This window comes from Argopecten irradians, chromosome 13 (genome assembly GCF_041381155.1).
Source record: "Argopecten irradians isolate NY chromosome 13, Ai_NY, whole genome shotgun sequence".
Classification (NCBI taxonomy): Eukaryota; Metazoa; Mollusca; class Bivalvia; order Pectinida; family Pectinidae; genus Argopecten; species Argopecten irradians.
In genome coordinates, this window is record NC_091146.1 from 32,957,012 (window position 1) to 32,976,219 (window position 19,208).

The window sequence follows — 19,208 nt, forward strand, 5'->3', positions numbered from 1 at the left end:
ACACTATTGTTACCGACTTTAGCCTTCCTTTGCCCGACCATTCACTTTAATTGTGTGGACATAGTTTCCATAGAATAAAAGTTTTGTTAATGAAAGTCTCAAAAATTAAAACACTTACGTGTTGTTATTTGTGGAAACATAGGTAGGAAAAAACTCATTAATTTTCAGTAGATCAAAATAAATTGAAGACAGGTTGATATGAAGGTCCAACAGACAAATGAATGAAGAATAAAAAAATTATTTAATATTTTGGCACTTTCGGCAGGCAAATGTGTTCAGAGAGGTACCCAGAAATCAACATCTGTATCAACAAAACCTGTGCATTTAAAGGGGTACTTTTTACAATTGTTTAAAAACTGTTTAAAACAAAAATAATCTTTTTATTTCGTCACTTACATAACTAAAATCACGTATGCGAACTGATGAATCCTTTTAGGGAAAAAACCCTCAGTGTTATTACAGAAAAGAAATGAAGAAAAAAACTGTTTAATGTATTTGTGTGAGAGGATAAAATTACAAAAAAGCGGTTGTAGTAGAACACATGTAGACGTTATAATAAACGCTACACGATATATGTGAATTGAAAGATCGATTAACATGATGTGACGAGCATTTTCATTGGCTTACAAATATGTATTATATCTCATAACGCTCAAAATGACGTCACCATTCATAACAACGTCTCTGTTTGGCTTTGGCTGATAAAGTGGTGTAATGACTTAAAAAGAGATTCATTCAAAATTGAACGGGGATAAAATGAATTATATTGATTCACTTGATATATTTTCTATGTTAATATGGTGATAAACACACAAATTAGAAAATGCATTAATGATATGACCTTTCGTGGGTTTTTGTTATATCTCCTTATCATCAAAAATGAAACTGGTATGCATGGCCATTGGATTGCAAACGGGAGGTTTTTTTTAACAATTTGTTTTTATTCAATTTTAATTTTATCAACAGCACATTACATATACAATACATGTACATTCTAACTTGTAAGCATGCAACCATATCCATTTGTATAGAGTTTGACAACTAAACATTAGTAAAGGGTTGGCTATTTTATATGCCTTTACTTACTCTCTCGCACACATTTATAAAGACAACACATACGCAATGGGGGAGGGGGGGAGCTATATTAATTTGCAGACTCAGACTAGGTGGTTCACTGTTCACATGGTTAAATAGTTAACAGTTTGAACATGGTCTTTATTTAGCAGCACAAAAAGGTTTCAATTTATATAAAAATTCCGTGTAATTATGTACATGAATATATATGTCTAAAATATAGATGCAAGTATATATATCCCAAGTTTTATTTTGATACAAGTTATCCCTAGTTTCACTCGTTATTAATGTTATAATGGTTGTAGGTTTAAACGAGTACTGTTTAATTAATAGTAAAATAAGTTATCTACTATCAAATCAGCATCACGAGAACTGAATTTTGATAGTTCAAAAGAAATTCATATTGAAGTGAATTTCTTTTAAACAGAAGGCTTTTGAAATTACAGTCGAAACACGTTATCTCAAAATCGCTTGAGTCGAAATTCCGGTTGAGTCGAATTAATTTTCAAGTCCCGTTTTTTGTCCTTCTTTGAACATGTATTTTAAGATCGGATGACTCGAATTTTGATGACTGAAACTCCGGTTGTGTCAAAGTCAATTCCTGGTCCTTAGAACGGATATTCAGCGAAAAATATAGTCGCTATCTCGAATTTAATTTTTGTGAAATTTTAAAAGATGTAATAAAATAGATAACTTAAAGCTGATCCACCGCAGACAGAACATAAATGAGTTGAACAATAACTGATGTATAAATATGTTTATATGTGTCTAATTAACACAAAAATGCATCTAAAATATTTTTTCCTTTTAGTACTTAATTCCATAAAGGACATAGTGCCATATTTTTTTTCTCGGGACGCAATTTATTATTTTTTAATATTTTTATCTTCAATTAAAATAGAAAGGTCAAAATTTTTCAATGGTAGTGAAAAGTAAGTAACTTTTGTAACTGAAGAAAAATAATAATTCGTCTGCTCCTGTTTTTTATTTTAAAAAAAAACATTCGTCATCGATGTGGCATTTTTAAATTTTGAAATATATCATTTTGGTTAAATCTTCTTTGTGTCTTTTGAAATGATGACAGAGAATTTGGTGCAGTCCATAGAAGAGATATTAGAAAGATAATTCCATTACTTTCAAAGCAGCGGGCATGTGTAATTGGAAAACCTGAATTTGATGAATTTTCGATCTATTTTAGATTAACCGGAATTCAAACAAATTAGACGAATGCTCTTTTTCAGCTGTTCAAGGTCGTTTGACATCAATCTGGATTTATGGCGTCTTGGTCTGCCATTTGTCTCTCTCGGTGTAGTTTGAAGTATGGTATTCATCTTACTTTGAACACTGAAACACACAAAACCACAAAGGAGGCGTTGTCAAAAGAAAAATAGTTTTCTTGTAATGAGACGCGTGCGCGATATTGTGTGGTGCTTTGTGACCCGGTGTTAGATCAGACGCGAGTGTAGTGTCGTGGTGAGTAGCTTGTGTCGTGGCGATTATAGTCTGAACGTTTGGGTGATAAATTGTGATACACCATTATCTGTTTTCGATCCACGCTGGATGCAGACAGTTATTTTTCATTTATCTCCACGTATGAATATTCGATACTCTAAACACCTTGACAATTTCATTTCTGTCATGTTATGGTATAATTTAGATTTTGCTGTCGGTTAAAAAATCTGTTTGGTTTGATGTAAAAGGTTAAAAAATTGTTACTGAACTTTGGCAAAACAAAACGTCAAGATGGTGAGAAATGATATTTTTTAATATTTAAACTTAAGGTTTTCTGAAGTACCCTTAGGAAGTATGTTATGGTTTGTGTATAATCTGAATCACTACAAGCCGAAACCCTATGCTATAACCAGGTGCAATTATTTTTGACTCGGTAGAACTCAAGTAACCCTAAAGCATTTATCGCTTTCCTATCTACACGTGTTATAGGATGATGCTATTCTCTCTCAGATCATTTGCAACTATATCTAATGTTTACTTTTTATTGAGAGTCTGTCTGCACGCGCAACTAAAGCGCTACGTATCATATAATCTAAATATAGTTAGAGATCATTAAGGACGAACCATACAATTTCTCAAAAGCTCTTGATCATTTCCGGACCCAGTAAACGATACCATCGTCAACGGGAACATATTTCACTACCATCACATTTAGCATCTAATCTTCAAGAATTGATCTTCATCACATTTAGCATCTAATCTTCAAGAATTGATCTTCATTTTGATTGCGTATACGATGGTATGAATTCAGTTGACAGGTAGTAATATATCAAAGCATGTGGTGAACCGATGTATTGTCGCAGCGACTTACTTCCGCGTTTTCATGCTTAACTTATTTTTGCGTCAACTGAATTTCGTACTTTTAAGTCTCACAAAATTCCACGGCGTCCTAATGTCGCGATTACTAATCGCCCGTCGCGAAATAAGTGAAACTAAATTGCACGCTTAAACACGTTAATGTAGAAAACGGAAAAATAAACAAGATGTTGACGTGTATGCTTGTGGTACACAGGCTTGAAGGTCAAGGTCAGGGTCAAGGTAAATGACCTAAAAAATCACCCGAAATTGACATGAATTTACATGCAGACATTATGCCTGTGTAGTAGGTTGATTGCTACAATGTCGGACCACATTACCAAATCGGCTTCCTCAGCGCTTAAATCAAAATAAAACACATATATGTACGGTGACTTTTGGAGTGATAACGTCATTACTAAAAATCAAATATCATCTTGATTGTGTTTTCAAGTAAAAATCGATTCCCTTAATCTCGTCGAACTGGTAACTGTAAATCTATCTATTGTAATGATTCCCTGGTATTGATTATATTCCAGATGACTTTGATAAAGTGAAAAAAAAATGAAATATTTGTGTGTACATTCTTGCACGAATGTGGGTGTGTGTAAGGGTGAGTGTGTGGGTGGGAGTCAGTGTGTGGGTGTGAGGATGTGTGGGTGTGTGTATGTGTGTTTTTATGTGTGCTCGCGAGTGATATGTGATTGTGAATACATATATATGTGTACCTGTATAATGTTTTATGTGACTGTGTACATTGTGTTGTAATGTAATTATGCAAAAAGAAAAAAAAAAGAAAAAAAATTATAAAAAAAAGATAAAGTGAAAAATAAGTACAAAATTCTCTGAATGTTGCATTAGATGGTAGTCGTAACGGATGTCAAAACATGAATAACATATTGTTATTTACGTATGTCATTGAAAACAAAAACACATCAAAGCAACAAAAATTATACACAATTATCTATGTGCGCCTTGGAGTAAATGTCAGGTATGTTACGTGTGAATTAATCCCACTGAAATTGTTACTGACAAGAAAATAATAAAGTTGTTTTAATTGCACATTACCATATCAAATGACTGTTAACATTTCGCTAGAAATATTTTTAAATACTTACTTTGCAGTATTTTTAACTTAAGCAAACTCTATTTTTAGTGAATTTGAGCATATCTGATAATTTCTAATTAAACAATGGAGACTTGCTTTCTCTGATTCATTCATCAGCAGTTTAGGACTTGTCAAGGACGCTGCCATACTTATTTGTTTGACCCTTTACCTTTGCATGTCATTATCTCATAAAGCATTTGTTCTATTATAGTGGCATGGATTTCGATTTCCTTATCTGGTGTTTCACTCATTCCAATCCTCCGAAAAGCCGGTATTAATTACATTACCACATTCTGCACCAAAACTCGTGTTTCCATATTCTATTTATTATTGTGATGGGTCATTTACGACATTTTTGAAAAAGTTTTATACATTTTACCATTCGATTTTTTTTCTTGTTTAAGAAATTTTCTTTCAGGTTTACTACATGCATTTAAATGCAGACTTCATAATAAAACGAAGCAGATGCGCATGGATTTAATATTTTCGATTTATGAAAAGCGTTCCTATGAGTTTTGATTTGTTTTCTACTATATGAATTTTGAAATTGTCCACGTGACCAAAATATGAAACTATAGAACAGAATCAGAGGAAAATGTGTTGTAACGTGCAGAAACCGGACCCGAACCAACGCAGCGGTCCCCCACCAAACGGTGCGGTCATCTACCCAATGGAACAGTCAATCAACAGGATGGTCATCTACCGGCCGGAGCGATCGCTCATCAAACTAAGCGGTCATTCACCCAACGGAGCGGTCACCCACACAACGGACTGGTCACCCATCTATGAGCAGGTCGCACTAGACCCTGCTTTCTACGACACCGCGAGACCTTATTACTTACAAGAATACTTAAGCGGTTATATTCATGGACCATCATACTATATATATCACTCAGTAACTCGTCCAACAGATAAAATGATGACGCATGAAGATAAGCACCATCAACCAATAACGCTCTGTTTTCGTTTCGCTATAAGAATGCGAACATCACAGGAAAATAAATATTTCACTCACTCCCAGGGATTTTCTGACATACCTAATTGTGATGTAAATATTTCATGTGTCCTTGTGTTGTTTTCTCGATTACTTCCGTATTGTACGAAGGAGATATCTTTGTTTTTTCCTTCCGATTCGATATTGATAGAACGATTTTCCTGCTTTACACTCCCCGTTTTTTTGTTGTTTTGAAGGCTAGTTTTGTTAATCTGACCAGGCTTAACTTAAAGTCATTTATCAATGACAACCGCCACACAATTGAGGTCAAATCTAGTGACTTAATTAGAGTCATAAGCATTAAAACACAAACAAGTCTAAAAATGAAAATATTCATGTCGACCGTAAAACTTTCCCAAAGTCTTCATCGATCTTCAGTGATAAACAAAAGATGATTTCAAAAACAACACTAAAACAAAATCCGTTCATTATGCTTTTATTATACAGTGTTGGTTATTCCCAAGCAGTACAGTTCACTGAACCATAATCAGTTTTTACATTCGGCATGCATATAAACAAATAATTCGAACCATTTATTTATTTACAGTCATTTTATACCATACATTAATCACATGTATTTATCAATCTTGGAAAATTCACAGGAAGGAATGAATATGAAGCAAAAGAATACCATTTATACTATCTTAATATACAAAAATATATAATCATTTTATTTACTGTTTAAAGAAACGCAAAATAGTTCAAAATTTATTTTAGTTTCCTTTTAGTAACAAGTTGCAGCGTTCCAGCAAATTCACTGACAAAACGATGTTCCTTCGATAAAGTTCAACAATCTGATAAATCAGAAAGCTGGTACAAAATTATATAATTTATAAGAAATAAAATAATACAAATATGCAATTAATCTTAGGATTTTTTTATTAGATTCTAGCTGTTTGCAGTTTCAAAAAGTTAACTGGATGGAAAAATCAATACTTATTTAAAAAAAGGATGTCACAAAATATTTCTACAAAATGTAAAACTACACATGCTGTAAATAAATTGAACAATGGACATACAATTGTAATTACTCATAGTAAGGGAATACTTCTACATATTTATAATAAAAATAATGCTTAATGCTATAGAAATAGATAATAATTCATTCAATTAAGAAAATAATAATAAGTTTCAAATTCAAATCAGAAAAACTAAATGGTCTTAAACAGACGTCGGTAATAATGTAATAAATGTTGTCTATCATTTTGACGGCTTATATTAAAGAAATTTTTTTTTTTTTGACTAAATTTATAAAGTAAGTCTTTTTTCACTTTTATGGTGTAAGTCTCTCAAATCTATAGTGAAACTTGTGTAATCCGACAATCCGGAGCACCTCCTATGGTGGGATTCGACAAAGTGTCGGTATTGATGTTGACTATCAGCGTAGAACGATGACTCGTGAGTTTCCGACGATAGCGAAGAGGGTACGGTTTCGAATTTAACACAAATTCGGAAAAGTCAGGTGTCGGATTAAACAGTTTTACTGTACATGTCCATACAAATTAAATAAATCGTACAAAAATCTTGTAGGACACCCATGTAAATGATAGAGTTGCTTTTAATTTTAGCCTCTGGATAGCATATATAAATCTATATAATTTGGGTTGGAGATGGAGCTTTGTGAAAAGTAAATTATATCTTGTACTAACTAGGCCTAAAATTACTTTCAAGTGTCATTTCATTGAGAAGTTGTCATTCTTTATCAAATGTCCATCGTCATGAACAAATCCTTTGATTCCATGATCACAAGCGAGTGCCGATTAACTGTATTTGAAAAGCTATAGGGAGAAAGTTCAAATAAAAATAGTCGGTACGGGGTGCAGATCGGCGCTATTCGAGCGAATTCTCATTGTGTGGCATTATTCTATGTCGGTCGCCGTTGAAGAGTCAACAATATTTAATTAATAGGTGATATCTGTTAGAAATATTCATTGTACGACTTGTAATAATTTTTAAGTATTTTTTATCTCATAATTTATTTAAAAATGGTACTGACGATTAAGATATACAGGGAAGACAAGAGGACTGAAAACAATCTTTGTGTAACCGACCTATTAGAGAAATGCTATTTTTTCTAACGATGTTTCGAAGATGAAACGACAGATATGATAAGGCAACTTTGGGCCCGTTTATAATTATAAGATATGGTGTGAGGGACTTCGTTCAGCAATACAGTAAATGAATGGCTCGAATTAAAATGTGTTCACAAAGAAAGGAAAAACGTCATTCCAGTACCGAGGTACTGTTAAATTCTTCAATCCTGTCTTGATAGTTTCATTTATTCTTCTTCTTTTTAAACATGAAGGAAAAATATTTTACGTGCATGACTCTGCACATTTTTAGAATTTATATTGCATTTTTTAAACAAATCGATAGCAATACTAAAATCGTCACTGTAAAAACATTTAATTTTTGTCGTAATATTATTATTGACAGTGTGTTCGATCTTATGAAACCAATACTGTATAATTGTTAATTTTAGCGATTTACTATTTTGGACTTATTCGCGAGGGATTATTTTTGCGAATTATCTTTCTAGCCTTTTAAACTCCCATTCTTATGACAGGCTAGAATACGTGAAACCCTGATTTTGATGGACCAGCGAATTTAGCGAAATTAAAAACCCCGTAAATATTAGGAACAATGCAGTTTATATAAATTTGATTTTGAAAATTATAGTTTTCTACATTTGTATGCGTATCACTATCAAAGACACATTGCAGCACTGCCTTGATGGAAAGTGTGGCATTACATCAAACAGACAAGTACTGAAATAACCAAACCGCCTATTTTAGCATATTATTAACGATACTATACTGAATTATACACACATATATGATATACTTACTATTTATGACATAATTAGATTATATAATACTAATTGCAAGTGACTGACGTTGTCGAAATCATCTACCATCATCGTTAGACATATCTTAATTAACGTTTCTTCCTTTTTATATATCTTTTATATTAGTTTTAGCGCATGGTAACATCTTTTCGATAAATTTGGCGAATAGAAATCAGAGATACTGACAATTCCATTCAGCAAACTAGCAAGTATATTTGAAAGGTATTAAAATGTTCTCATCAGCTTTATCGTCTTAATTTATAGATTCTCATTAAAAGTGCCAAATATGCATAAATAATTTTCATGAAAAAATGAATTAATGCAAAATGTCCTGTATACCACTCGTGATCAAAGTTAATCAGCAGTTCGGATTAATATATATACTGTAGAACAGGCCTCAGGATAATGAAACAATTTTAAGTCCAAAACTGTCTCAAGTTAAGACTTATCCAATCGGAGATGACGTTACAAAAAGTTACGTCATTTCAGATTCGATAAGTCTAAACTTAGGTCTAAGATTGTTTCATTATCCTAGAGCAAGGTTATCTTTCGCATTTTTATGTCAAATAATTTTTCCACGTAATTTATTTTCTGATATGAACTTGTGAGGTTATAATGTTGATATTTTCGAAGCCTTTTTGTGGCGATTATAAGATGATTTGCAGTATATAACGACTTCAGCATAGAGTATTTTATCGTCGGTGATACAGTTCAAACGTTTTTCCGTGAAACTAACAAATCAGTTCATTTTCACTAACTCTTATTTGAAATAAAAAATAAAAACATTAAATTACTTATATGTTTAGTTCAGTCCAAATAAAGTCATATTTGAAATAGTTTTTAATAAAATTGTTTACGAACAGAACTGTGGAACATTGAACGTTCGTTGTTTATTTCATTTGTTGTTAAGACTCTTGCTGATAAAATAAATAAAATAACTGAAAGGAAATAAGTGTTGTTTCTTTTCCTTTATAACACAAAACATATTTCATAGTGGAGAACATTTCAAAGAAATGCGATGGATTCCGGAGGTATTATTCCTGAACTATAATGAAAATATCAGTCGTGAATTTAAATGGCAGTGTAAAAGAAAGGAAAATATCAATCTGTAAAAATTATTGTCGAAGAAAAAAATAAATAAACTACCTCAACCTTAATTCATTCACCCATGAAGACACATTTAGGTTCTTCGAAATCAAAGGTTAGACCAGTCCATTATGAAATTCAGGGGCGAATGAGATAAAGAGAAACTAAATTTAACAACAGACTAAGGTTCTACTTAGTCTTGCGTCCGTAAAATAGAAATAAAAACAAACAAAAAAAGAAAATAAAGAAACAGAGAAAAATTGAGTGTAAAATGCTCTCAGCTGTTAATACAAGCTGATTGTTGTAATAACTATTTGAAATAAACCATTTGCTAAAACATTTTTAAAATAAAATTGTTCTATTTGTGTTTTTCTCTTTATCGTGACACTTCTTTTATATATTAAAGTTTCAGTTATATATATCAAGTTGTTTCTCTCATAAACAACCATTCGATGATAATCATGTAGACAATTTGGTTTGTTTCTATTTGCTATTAGCAGCCAGGGTTATTTAGAACAAGCCAGAATAAGATGGTAGATCAACGACAAAGTACCCAGCGAAAAATTACCGACTAGTGGTCAGTACCTAACAACTTTACGTTCTTAACCAATCGGCTACCGCGGCCTATATAATGTTGAAAAGAAATGACCAAGGCCAAAGCACAACAGAATGACCTTTAACCTATGAATATTTGATTATACATGGGTTGATGAAAATAAAAGGGAACAAAGGCTGAAAAGGGAGAAACGATGAGAGACAGTCAAATTTTTCATAAATTCTGATTAAATAGAATGAAACCTTCTCCAGTATTTTCCGTAACTACTTTATAGAAGCAGGCTATAGCATCTACCTAAATTTTACATTATACATATTATCAATTTTTAGAAAAAGAGCATAGTAAATATTGTGGTTATATTAGACTACATATACTACATAAACTGATAATGACTATACATTACAATATTAGATCACTAACAATACTTTTTAGAAATAGGCCATATAATATACCATTAAACTGTTAGATTTCTTACACTTCTTTTTCGAAATAGCCTATATAATTTACCATTAAAATGTTAGATCATTTACATTACTTTTTAGAAATAAACTATATAGTATACCATTAAAAATGTTTATCTCTTACACTGCATTTTAGAAATAGCCTATATAATATACCATTAAAATGTTAGATCTCTTACACTACCGTTTAGAAATAGCCTATAAAATTTACCATTAAAATGTTAGATCACTTACATTACTTTTTAGAAATAGGCTATATAATATATCAATAAAGATGTTAAAATACTTACTATAGGTAATTATAGTTACATCTGTTACGATGAAAACATTCTTTGTAGGAATTGTTATATATTTCACCTGTTATTGGTCCTTTTCGAACCAACAGTGACATTTGGGCCCAGTTGATCAAACGGTAATGAGGCCAACGACACTTTTAAAATCAGGATAAAATAATTTCTGATAATACAAATTTATCAAAATTTTATAAGAATCATAAAAAACATTCTTTACTTACTAAATGAGTTTATAGGATATAAGATATAATCACAAATTTTGCAGTAAAAGAAAAAAATGAAAATTTTATGTGAATAAGCTAACAATGCTTTGAACAACTAGGCCCTGATGCATACACATTACGTATTACATAATAATCCATTAATAATATATGTTAACAATATTTTCATGTTATAAAACACGATTAAACACGTGGACATAAAACAATAATATTTATATTCGGTAGTTTGTGTAAAAAACTGACATAGAAAATAAGTAAGGCTAGTACATCATATACATGTATCCAAGGTTTTCACCTTAAAAAGGGCACCTGTTTCTTCTACCAGTACGTTGTTTTTAAAAAGTGCAAGTTGGTGTTCACTTCTGCACTATTTAGCAGTAAGCGGTGTTGTATCTTTAACGTTTGAAAATTAGAATTCAATGTCATTTCTTGTTAATTTGTTAATTACATTCCCAAAATTAACGTTACTTTGTCAATTATTTAAAATTGTGATATTCAGATTTATATATAGTAGCGATTGTTTTGTTATTTTTTTTGTTATTTTCACATCTAAATTGTAACTAGCTGCTCGCAAGTTGATTTTGTAGTTAATCGAAAGGATTTGATGTATTCAATACTTAGAAGTACAAGCATCTTAGTTCATTATATAAAGAAGATATCAATCATTCTAATTTTTAAATCACTTTCACATCACCTTAGAAGAGACAGGTGCCAGACAATCACAAATCTTTGAAGTTCGGTAGATTATATCATGGAATAACACAAACAATTAACATCATATTTAAATCGTAATCATAAACCACTAAAACGAGCGAAAATTTAAAGTATTGTTTTTAAGACCATTAAATTGTCATTGCAAAATTGTTTTATTGAGTATAAAATGTAGCATAAAAAATCGTCACTTTATATTCATATGCAAATGTTTTTAAAGAAATATCATTTTTTGTCAGTTGTTTTAAAAGTCTCCTTTACTAAACATTTCATTAACAAATTTAAATCGTTTGTATTTTGTTCTCGAAATGTACAAAAAAGTTTCTTTTTTCACTTCAAAAATACGTTATCGTTATATTAGTATGCAACTTAAAGAAACATAATTACTCGAAAATTTATAATTTACATAATAGGTAATGGTTGCATGACATCACCTTCATAAGGAATGGTCATAATATTGGTAACATCTGTGTGACATTTGATGTGTACAAATGTACTTTCATCACCCACGACACAGATATCATGCAGGTTTCATTATTGTGCTAATGGCATTTAATGAATTCACATTCGTCAATTCATATTCTTGACTTCAAATTAAGAAATAAAGGTTTTTTGTCTAGGGAAAAGAATATATTATTCAAATTCACATGCCCAAATATTACGATTTCAGTCATCTAATTCAAAAAAGAAAAACACCCAGAAATCCCCTAACCTACCTTAATACAAACATGTATTCATGGTCAATTTTTACATTATGACGTTACAACGACAAATATTTGTCACGATATGTTAATGTAAAATGATTCGGTAGATTTGAACAACAATGCTGATTGTATCACAATAGCAAGCAGCGAAAATTTACATTTATATGACGGTCCGCCAGTACGACTGGACAGCGTCTGGACATATCAGTGGTCATTCAAACTAACAATAGTAGTCAACAATACAATACTGACCACTGCAACGTAACAATACTCACCAACCTGTATAGGATTTCGGTGTTTAGAACGTATTAACACTGACACATATTATATGTTTCGTTCAAGCCAGGGATCCATGGAGAGTTCATTATCAAAACACCTTTAACTTCCAGTTCGTTCTGTCTCCTTGTGAAGACAATCGTCGAATTTTTACCCAACAATCCCGAACACAACAGATAGTGTCATGAAAGGGTTCTGATTACATATGTCTCTAAGTTGTTGTTCTGTATGGTTCCAAATTTCTTGTCATGACCAGAAACTATTCTCTTTCTTTCTGTGATTCGTAAATAGCCATAACGTACCACTTTGAAATGTTACAGCACAAATTTCCTTTACAGCATTCCGAGAGTTAGAGTCTTTGTCATTCCATGAAGCCTCGTTTTCATATTGCCATCCCTTTCCTTCCTCATAGTTTCGATCATTTCGATAGATACAATATACAATATAGCTGATAATAGCTTTGGACTAAATGAATAGATGCTGTTTACAAACACTTAATGTTGATAATCTATATCGTCTATATCCAAGTACAATTCTGCCAATAGTAAGCGGCTCGCGGACATATTGACAGACTGTTGCGTCCATGATATATATTCCCTATAGTAGTCGGACGGACAGTCCTTCCCTCTGTCGGTCCGCTGCCGGAGCGCGGGCGTGACTGGGCCTGTCACGTGGGTTCAGAGCGTCAACAACATCAGTTCATGTTTGACGTCATTTCCGGTCTGATTTAACCCTGTGATATAACAGGCGGTCCCGTCCGACGGGGCAAAAGTTTAACAAACACGCCATTTCGTGGCGCCAACATTGGTCTGAGAACAGAGGGTAGGGGATCCTGGAAAATAATAGCAAAACAGCTATAAAGTTTACATGTCTGAGAGACATTATTATGAAATAAACTATGGTTTGATATTGTTGCTTATTAAGCACTTATGAGTGACATTTCCTTACGCATTACAATACGGAGATTTCGAGTAAGTAAAAAGGCCTGGTTTGAATACTTTTGGTGCCTTGTGATGGGAGTATGATGTAATATATTTGATAAAGCTACATGAAGTCATAAAATCCGGAGAGCGGGGCAAATTGTACTCAATCGACATTTTACTATTTTAAAAACCTTCCTGTCGGTTTCAAATCTAAAAAAAATGATAATGTGAACAAATTCACTTAGATACAAATAAAGGCAATAACATATTTTTGGAGAACGTTTTATGGTCAATGGTTATATACCTGCGTCTTGCTACAGGGAACAATAACGTATTTCTGTAGGATTTTCACCAGGGCTAATTTGACAAGGAGGATCCCGAACTTCATCCCGATACAGATCCTAGGGCCCTGGCCAAAGGGGATAAACGTGTAGGGGTGCCTCTCCTTCTTTGCCGCAGGGCTGAACCTGTTGATCAAAAGATGTTTTTTTTATCGCATAGCTGACCATGTCATACATACCGTGAGACGCATGTGTAAAACAACTGTAATATATGTATCACATAACTGACCCGTATGATCATATCGTAGGACATGTAATAACACTATTGTGACGTCATATGTAATGAAGGCGTTAAAATCAAAACATGAAAGAGCAAGATTGTCTCGGTAGATGAAAATCTCAAATTTTAGCCAGATTTCGCCACTCTTATAATTACAAAAAACGAAATTAAAAGTTTTTGTTGATAATTCCTTAAATGCTTCCTTACGTGATTCTTGCAATTATGTATTATAAAATTCATTAAACCATTTTGTTATGCCATTGACGTAAAGGCTTGTGTTATCGAATTATTGAACCCATTCAATAAATTCCGTATTACATAACCACACTTGTACGATCCTCTATTTAGCACAGAAATAACCAATTGAATGGGTTAAATATTTGAAAAATGATCAAAAAAAATCTGCATCCCATTCTGGATTTTTTCATTTGAAAATGATTTGTACGACAAGTCAAAAGTGTAAATTATTCAACCATTCTATAGTATTTCTCAATATAAAAGTTAGCGAATATAATATTGACCCGCGAATTCGCGAAAATATCGCCACTTGAGTAGGTGTAAATATTTGAATAATGCTAAAGAATAATTTCCATTCAATTCAAGTTTTATTTATTTATTTTTTTTTATTTTTTTTTGGATTTGATAAAGATTTGTATTCAACCATTCCATAGAATTTCACAAAATAAAATTTTGCGACCATGACATATCACCCTCTCGAAATTACTCAGTAATAGGGCATCATGGATTTAGGACGTTCTTGTACATCACGTGACAGAATACTGAATTCTGATTGGCTACACACATGGGTACTATTTGCAATATAGATTTCCTCCCTCGACAATACTATGAGACAATAGTGCCAACACAACCAGGCCATAATAGATAAATAGGAAACGTAAAATGCGGTTTTGCCAAAATTACTATAAATAGATGTTCCTTTTTACACTTAATGAAATTATCGTAGTTAAGTGCATTCTCTAGTATGGGTCAAACTATACGTATGTAACACTACCAGCTTCGTGTTATTTACAGAAACAACAAGTAAGTGGACATAATTGCCCCTGATAACACTAGTTATCACATTTGATGAATACATGAGTGCACGAACAAAGAGATGAAAGACGGAAGGATTTTATAGCCGAAATGATAGTGTTTGTTGTATGTAAGTTGTGTACTTTTCACCATTGTAATGGTAAATGTAGATAATAAGGATGTTCTTTTATTACATAAGTACAACTAATCTTCAAACAGCTATCTCCTGATGAGAATTGATTGAGTAATGATCATTTGTTAATTTGGTCATTATCTATATTATCTAGATACTTTTGTTTACATGGATATCGTATATATCTGTCCTATTAACTTCCAAGGTCAATTAGGGTTATGACAGGTCAAGGAGCTGGAGGAAATCCGGAGTACCTGGCGAAAAGCACAGCCCTAATGTTAATACATGGTACCTTATTTAATTGAAATAAGAAATGTCCTTTAAACTGAAAAGTCGGGCAAAGAAAACCAGCGATCATTAGCCTTCCGTATATATCAATACGTCGGTCAAGTACTGCTTATTTTGTCCAGTATCGACCATTAAAATTATGAAAAATAACATGTAACTTTAGCACAGTTCACAGGTTATCCATAGGACATTTAGACAGATAATTGTTTTCTTTCCGAAGGCGACCATATGATAGAATTAACAACCGAAACTAAATGATAAAATCATAAACCTTATATAAAGTGTCACAAAGGTCATGCTGACAGTCAGTTTTCACGCCTCAGCTATGTATTCATTTTGTGATTGGTCAAACGCACCGGATGAACATAAAATATCTTAATGTCAAAACCGGACAGTCTAACAGGTTCCGGATATAGTACAAGTACTGTCCAGTATTAAGACCGCTTGTCATTGAGGACATTTATCTGCGCCTATAAATATAATATGTCAACAATGCACTTACTATTTTTATCCTTGCGTAGTACATAAATATTTCAGAATGTATATCAAAGATGATTTAGCACATAACGTGCGGCTGTGCTATTTTAAGCCTAAATCTGTAAATATATATGAAATAAATGGAGTGCTGTGCAACATTTCTTAAATAAACGTCTGTGTTTGTAAGCTAGGAATTGCAATTTTCTGTCCTTAGTACTTTGAGAGTTCAATATAAGAAAAGATTAGCGTTTCTTTTTGTCTCTAATAAATACATATCTTTCTAAGAATTTTACTCCTGGTGCTATTATTTATATTCCACAATACAATCGTAATTGATGACGTCATTGTTTTGTTTAATGATATGAGTCAATTAACGACGTGTCATATTTTGAAGTGATGGAAAGCCGGAGTACTCGTCAAAAAACTACCAGCTTATGATCAGTATCTTTCACGTGAAGTTCGAACTCATTGGAAAAAAACACACAAAAAACTGACCTTTCAGGATTGAACTTTGTAGGTTGTGGGAAGTATTCCTCGTCTCCGTACAGAGTACTCGCCATCACTCGAATCATCATCCCCTCCTTGAACTGTACACCATTGATAGTACAGTCCTGTGTGCACATCCTAGCAGTCCTGTGATTGTGGAAAGATGTATCATCTTATATTAGTAAAAACAAAAATGAAACAAAGAAAAGTGTAGTACATCATATTCTCTTAACTGCAAGAGAATAAGTTTATTGAACACACTCCATTTCTTTTAAGGTTTTTGTTTATGAAATCTACACACAAAAAAGAAGAACATTAAAATATAAAGAGAATTAACACAAATAAAAATGAAAAAAGGAAAGGTGTTATTACGTTGTCATTTTCGGATGATTACACCTGAAATGAGGATCTTCATAAAAGTTCTTTTAACACCTTTACAAAAGAAATCTCTCTCTACAGAATATTTCAAAATTAATAATAAATCGAGTGGAAGCGATAAAACACGAGTGATTTACAGATGATCAACATGTTCTTACCCTGGTGCGCATGGGTAGAGACGTAGTGCTTCGTACATGACCATCTCTAAGTAGTCCATGTTCTTCAGAGCCGCAGCGCTTGGATGCTCCTGGAAAAAGACGACAAATTCTAAAAGACGCTCAAATAATGAATAAATAATACCGCACATATCATTTTCTTATATCATTTTCTTATCTTTTGGATTTTTTTTCATTTAAATGCCAATTATGTAATAACATATTGCAGATGAATAATGGGTAAGACCTAATACTGTAAGCTTACTATTTCCACAGCGACTTGATTTTTGCTTTATCATGACAGAGATTTTCATGAAATTCTATAGCGCAATAACATACGCCTTTGCATTTCTATCGGACAAAAACAGTAAAGACAATGTCAAATATAAAATCTTCATAGCGCTTACATATATTGCTTTCTAATAACTAAACTTGGAAAATACGCTTACGTTTAGTCCACATTGACCAAACACCTCATCGAACGCCTTCTGCTGCTCTGGCTGGTTCATAGCCAGACAATGGACAATGAATTCCAGGGAGGCATTCAGAGTGCCACTACCTCCGCCGATGAGGGAGTGGAGATGTGCGATAATCTCTTCCTCCTCCAGAGAGCGACGAGCGAAATTACCCTCCGAATCTCTACTCTTTACAGTACCATGGATGATGTGGTTGATGATGTTATCTGTCATTTTTATCGAGTTTTCTTCCTGCTTCTAAAACGAAACACAGCATTTAGGTGAAAATGACAATCAGGTATTTTTGCAGGATTTTTTCTACAATTCTTCTAAAGTGAAATGGATTTTTAAAGATTAAGATGTCAATACCGGGTTATTTTAGCGGAAATTTCATTTTCATGATTTCTAAACAAAACAAATACGCTGAAATACAAAGAAAAATGGTATTCATCCTTTTGAATCTACATTTGTTCTTATCTTATTAATTTTATTTTTAAAAGTTTCCGTGAAAGCCCCTATCCATCAACCATGTTGATAACAATGATATTTTAAGCAGTAACGGCTATGTTGATTTACCTCCACTTCCTCTCTCGTAAGCTGAACGAGTTCTCTCATCTTTTCCACATGTTCAATGTGCACACGCTTGTGTTTCTGATCAAACAGCTTCAAGAATGGAGTCAGACTGCCGTAGATTCCTGCGAGAAAAAATAGCAGTGAAGATCATCAATATTCTAATGATTATCATTATTTCTATAAAATGACATCTTTTGTGATCTTAGGCTTAAAAATGTTTACATAATACGTGATTTACTACCGGAACTGGAGCGTTTATGTGGGACTACCTAATTATAGAGAAAATGCCAATCAGGTCAAGATGTAATACATTGCTAGATGCAGTGACTCCTGCATTAGCTCCCACCTCTGTATACATAACACTTGCTTAATAAAACCACTCTTTAAGATCGCAAATGGCAATTCACAACACAGAGTGACATATAAGTGTTACTTGGATGGTCAGAGACTGTGTACCAGACCCTAAGACTTTCTCAGTAGAGTTCATCACTTTATTACCCCCCCCCCTCCCCCCCACTAAATTTGAAACTCAGAATCAGACATGTAGTAGAGACAAAATTAATTAAGCTAAATTTTAAGTGATTTTTTTTCAATATTCTAGAAACTGGTGGTCAGTCTAGGATAGCATTAAAAAATATTTCGTAAACTTTGAAGTACTGTACGGTTGCTAATAATGGCATGGGCTTTAAAATTCACGGATTCATCGATTAATCAAAATCATGGTTTTACATGCCAGAGCCTATCATGTGAATTATGATTTCAATGGCTATGAAAATAAAGTTCGCTAAAAAAACATCGCGATAAAGTAACAAACAGCAAACGCCAAATATCACACCCACGAAATGAAACAACTAGACGGTTAGAAAGAGCACCAGAATATCCTTACTTGCAATGCCGGAGAGTTTGTTCTCTGTAGATGCGGCCTTCAGATTCTCCGTCATGAATTTGTACAAAATGGCGTCAGGGTTCTCCATACTGTTCACGTGATAGTTAAACGCAGACAAAGCGAAAGCGTCCAACGTGAAGCGGTCCAACAATCTGGTGAGAAAGGAAATGGATTGAAAATCGACCATGTGGAAGGGTTTTGATTTGGTGTGATAAGTTTTAC

At 32.9% G+C, this 19,208-nt stretch overlaps 1 protein-coding gene across 4 annotated transcripts in view; it reads right to left on the minus strand.

The window, feature by feature from the left end:
- Positions 1 to 5,903: 5,903 nt before the first annotated feature.
- Positions 5,904 to 19,208, minus strand: part of LOC138306777 (cytochrome P450 3A31-like) — a 97,520-nt gene continuing 84,215 nt past the window's right edge. For all 4 annotated transcript variants that reach the window (XM_069247256.1, XM_069247257.1, XM_069247254.1 and 1 more), the window contains 7 exons: positions 18,987 to 19,138; positions 18,104 to 18,222; positions 17,522 to 17,785; positions 17,076 to 17,164; positions 16,549 to 16,686; positions 13,867 to 14,029; positions 5,904 to 13,471 (listed from right to left, as the gene is read on the minus strand). In XM_069247256.1, coding sequence (XP_069103357.1) covers positions 13,367 to 13,471; positions 13,867 to 14,029; positions 16,549 to 16,686; positions 17,076 to 17,164; positions 17,522 to 17,785; positions 18,104 to 18,222; positions 18,987 to 19,138 — 1,030 coding nt within the window. In that variant the 3' untranslated portion in view covers positions 5,904 to 13,366. The remainder of the gene's footprint in view (positions 13,472 to 13,866; positions 14,030 to 16,548; positions 16,687 to 17,075; positions 17,165 to 17,521; positions 17,786 to 18,103; positions 18,223 to 18,986; positions 19,139 to 19,208) is intronic.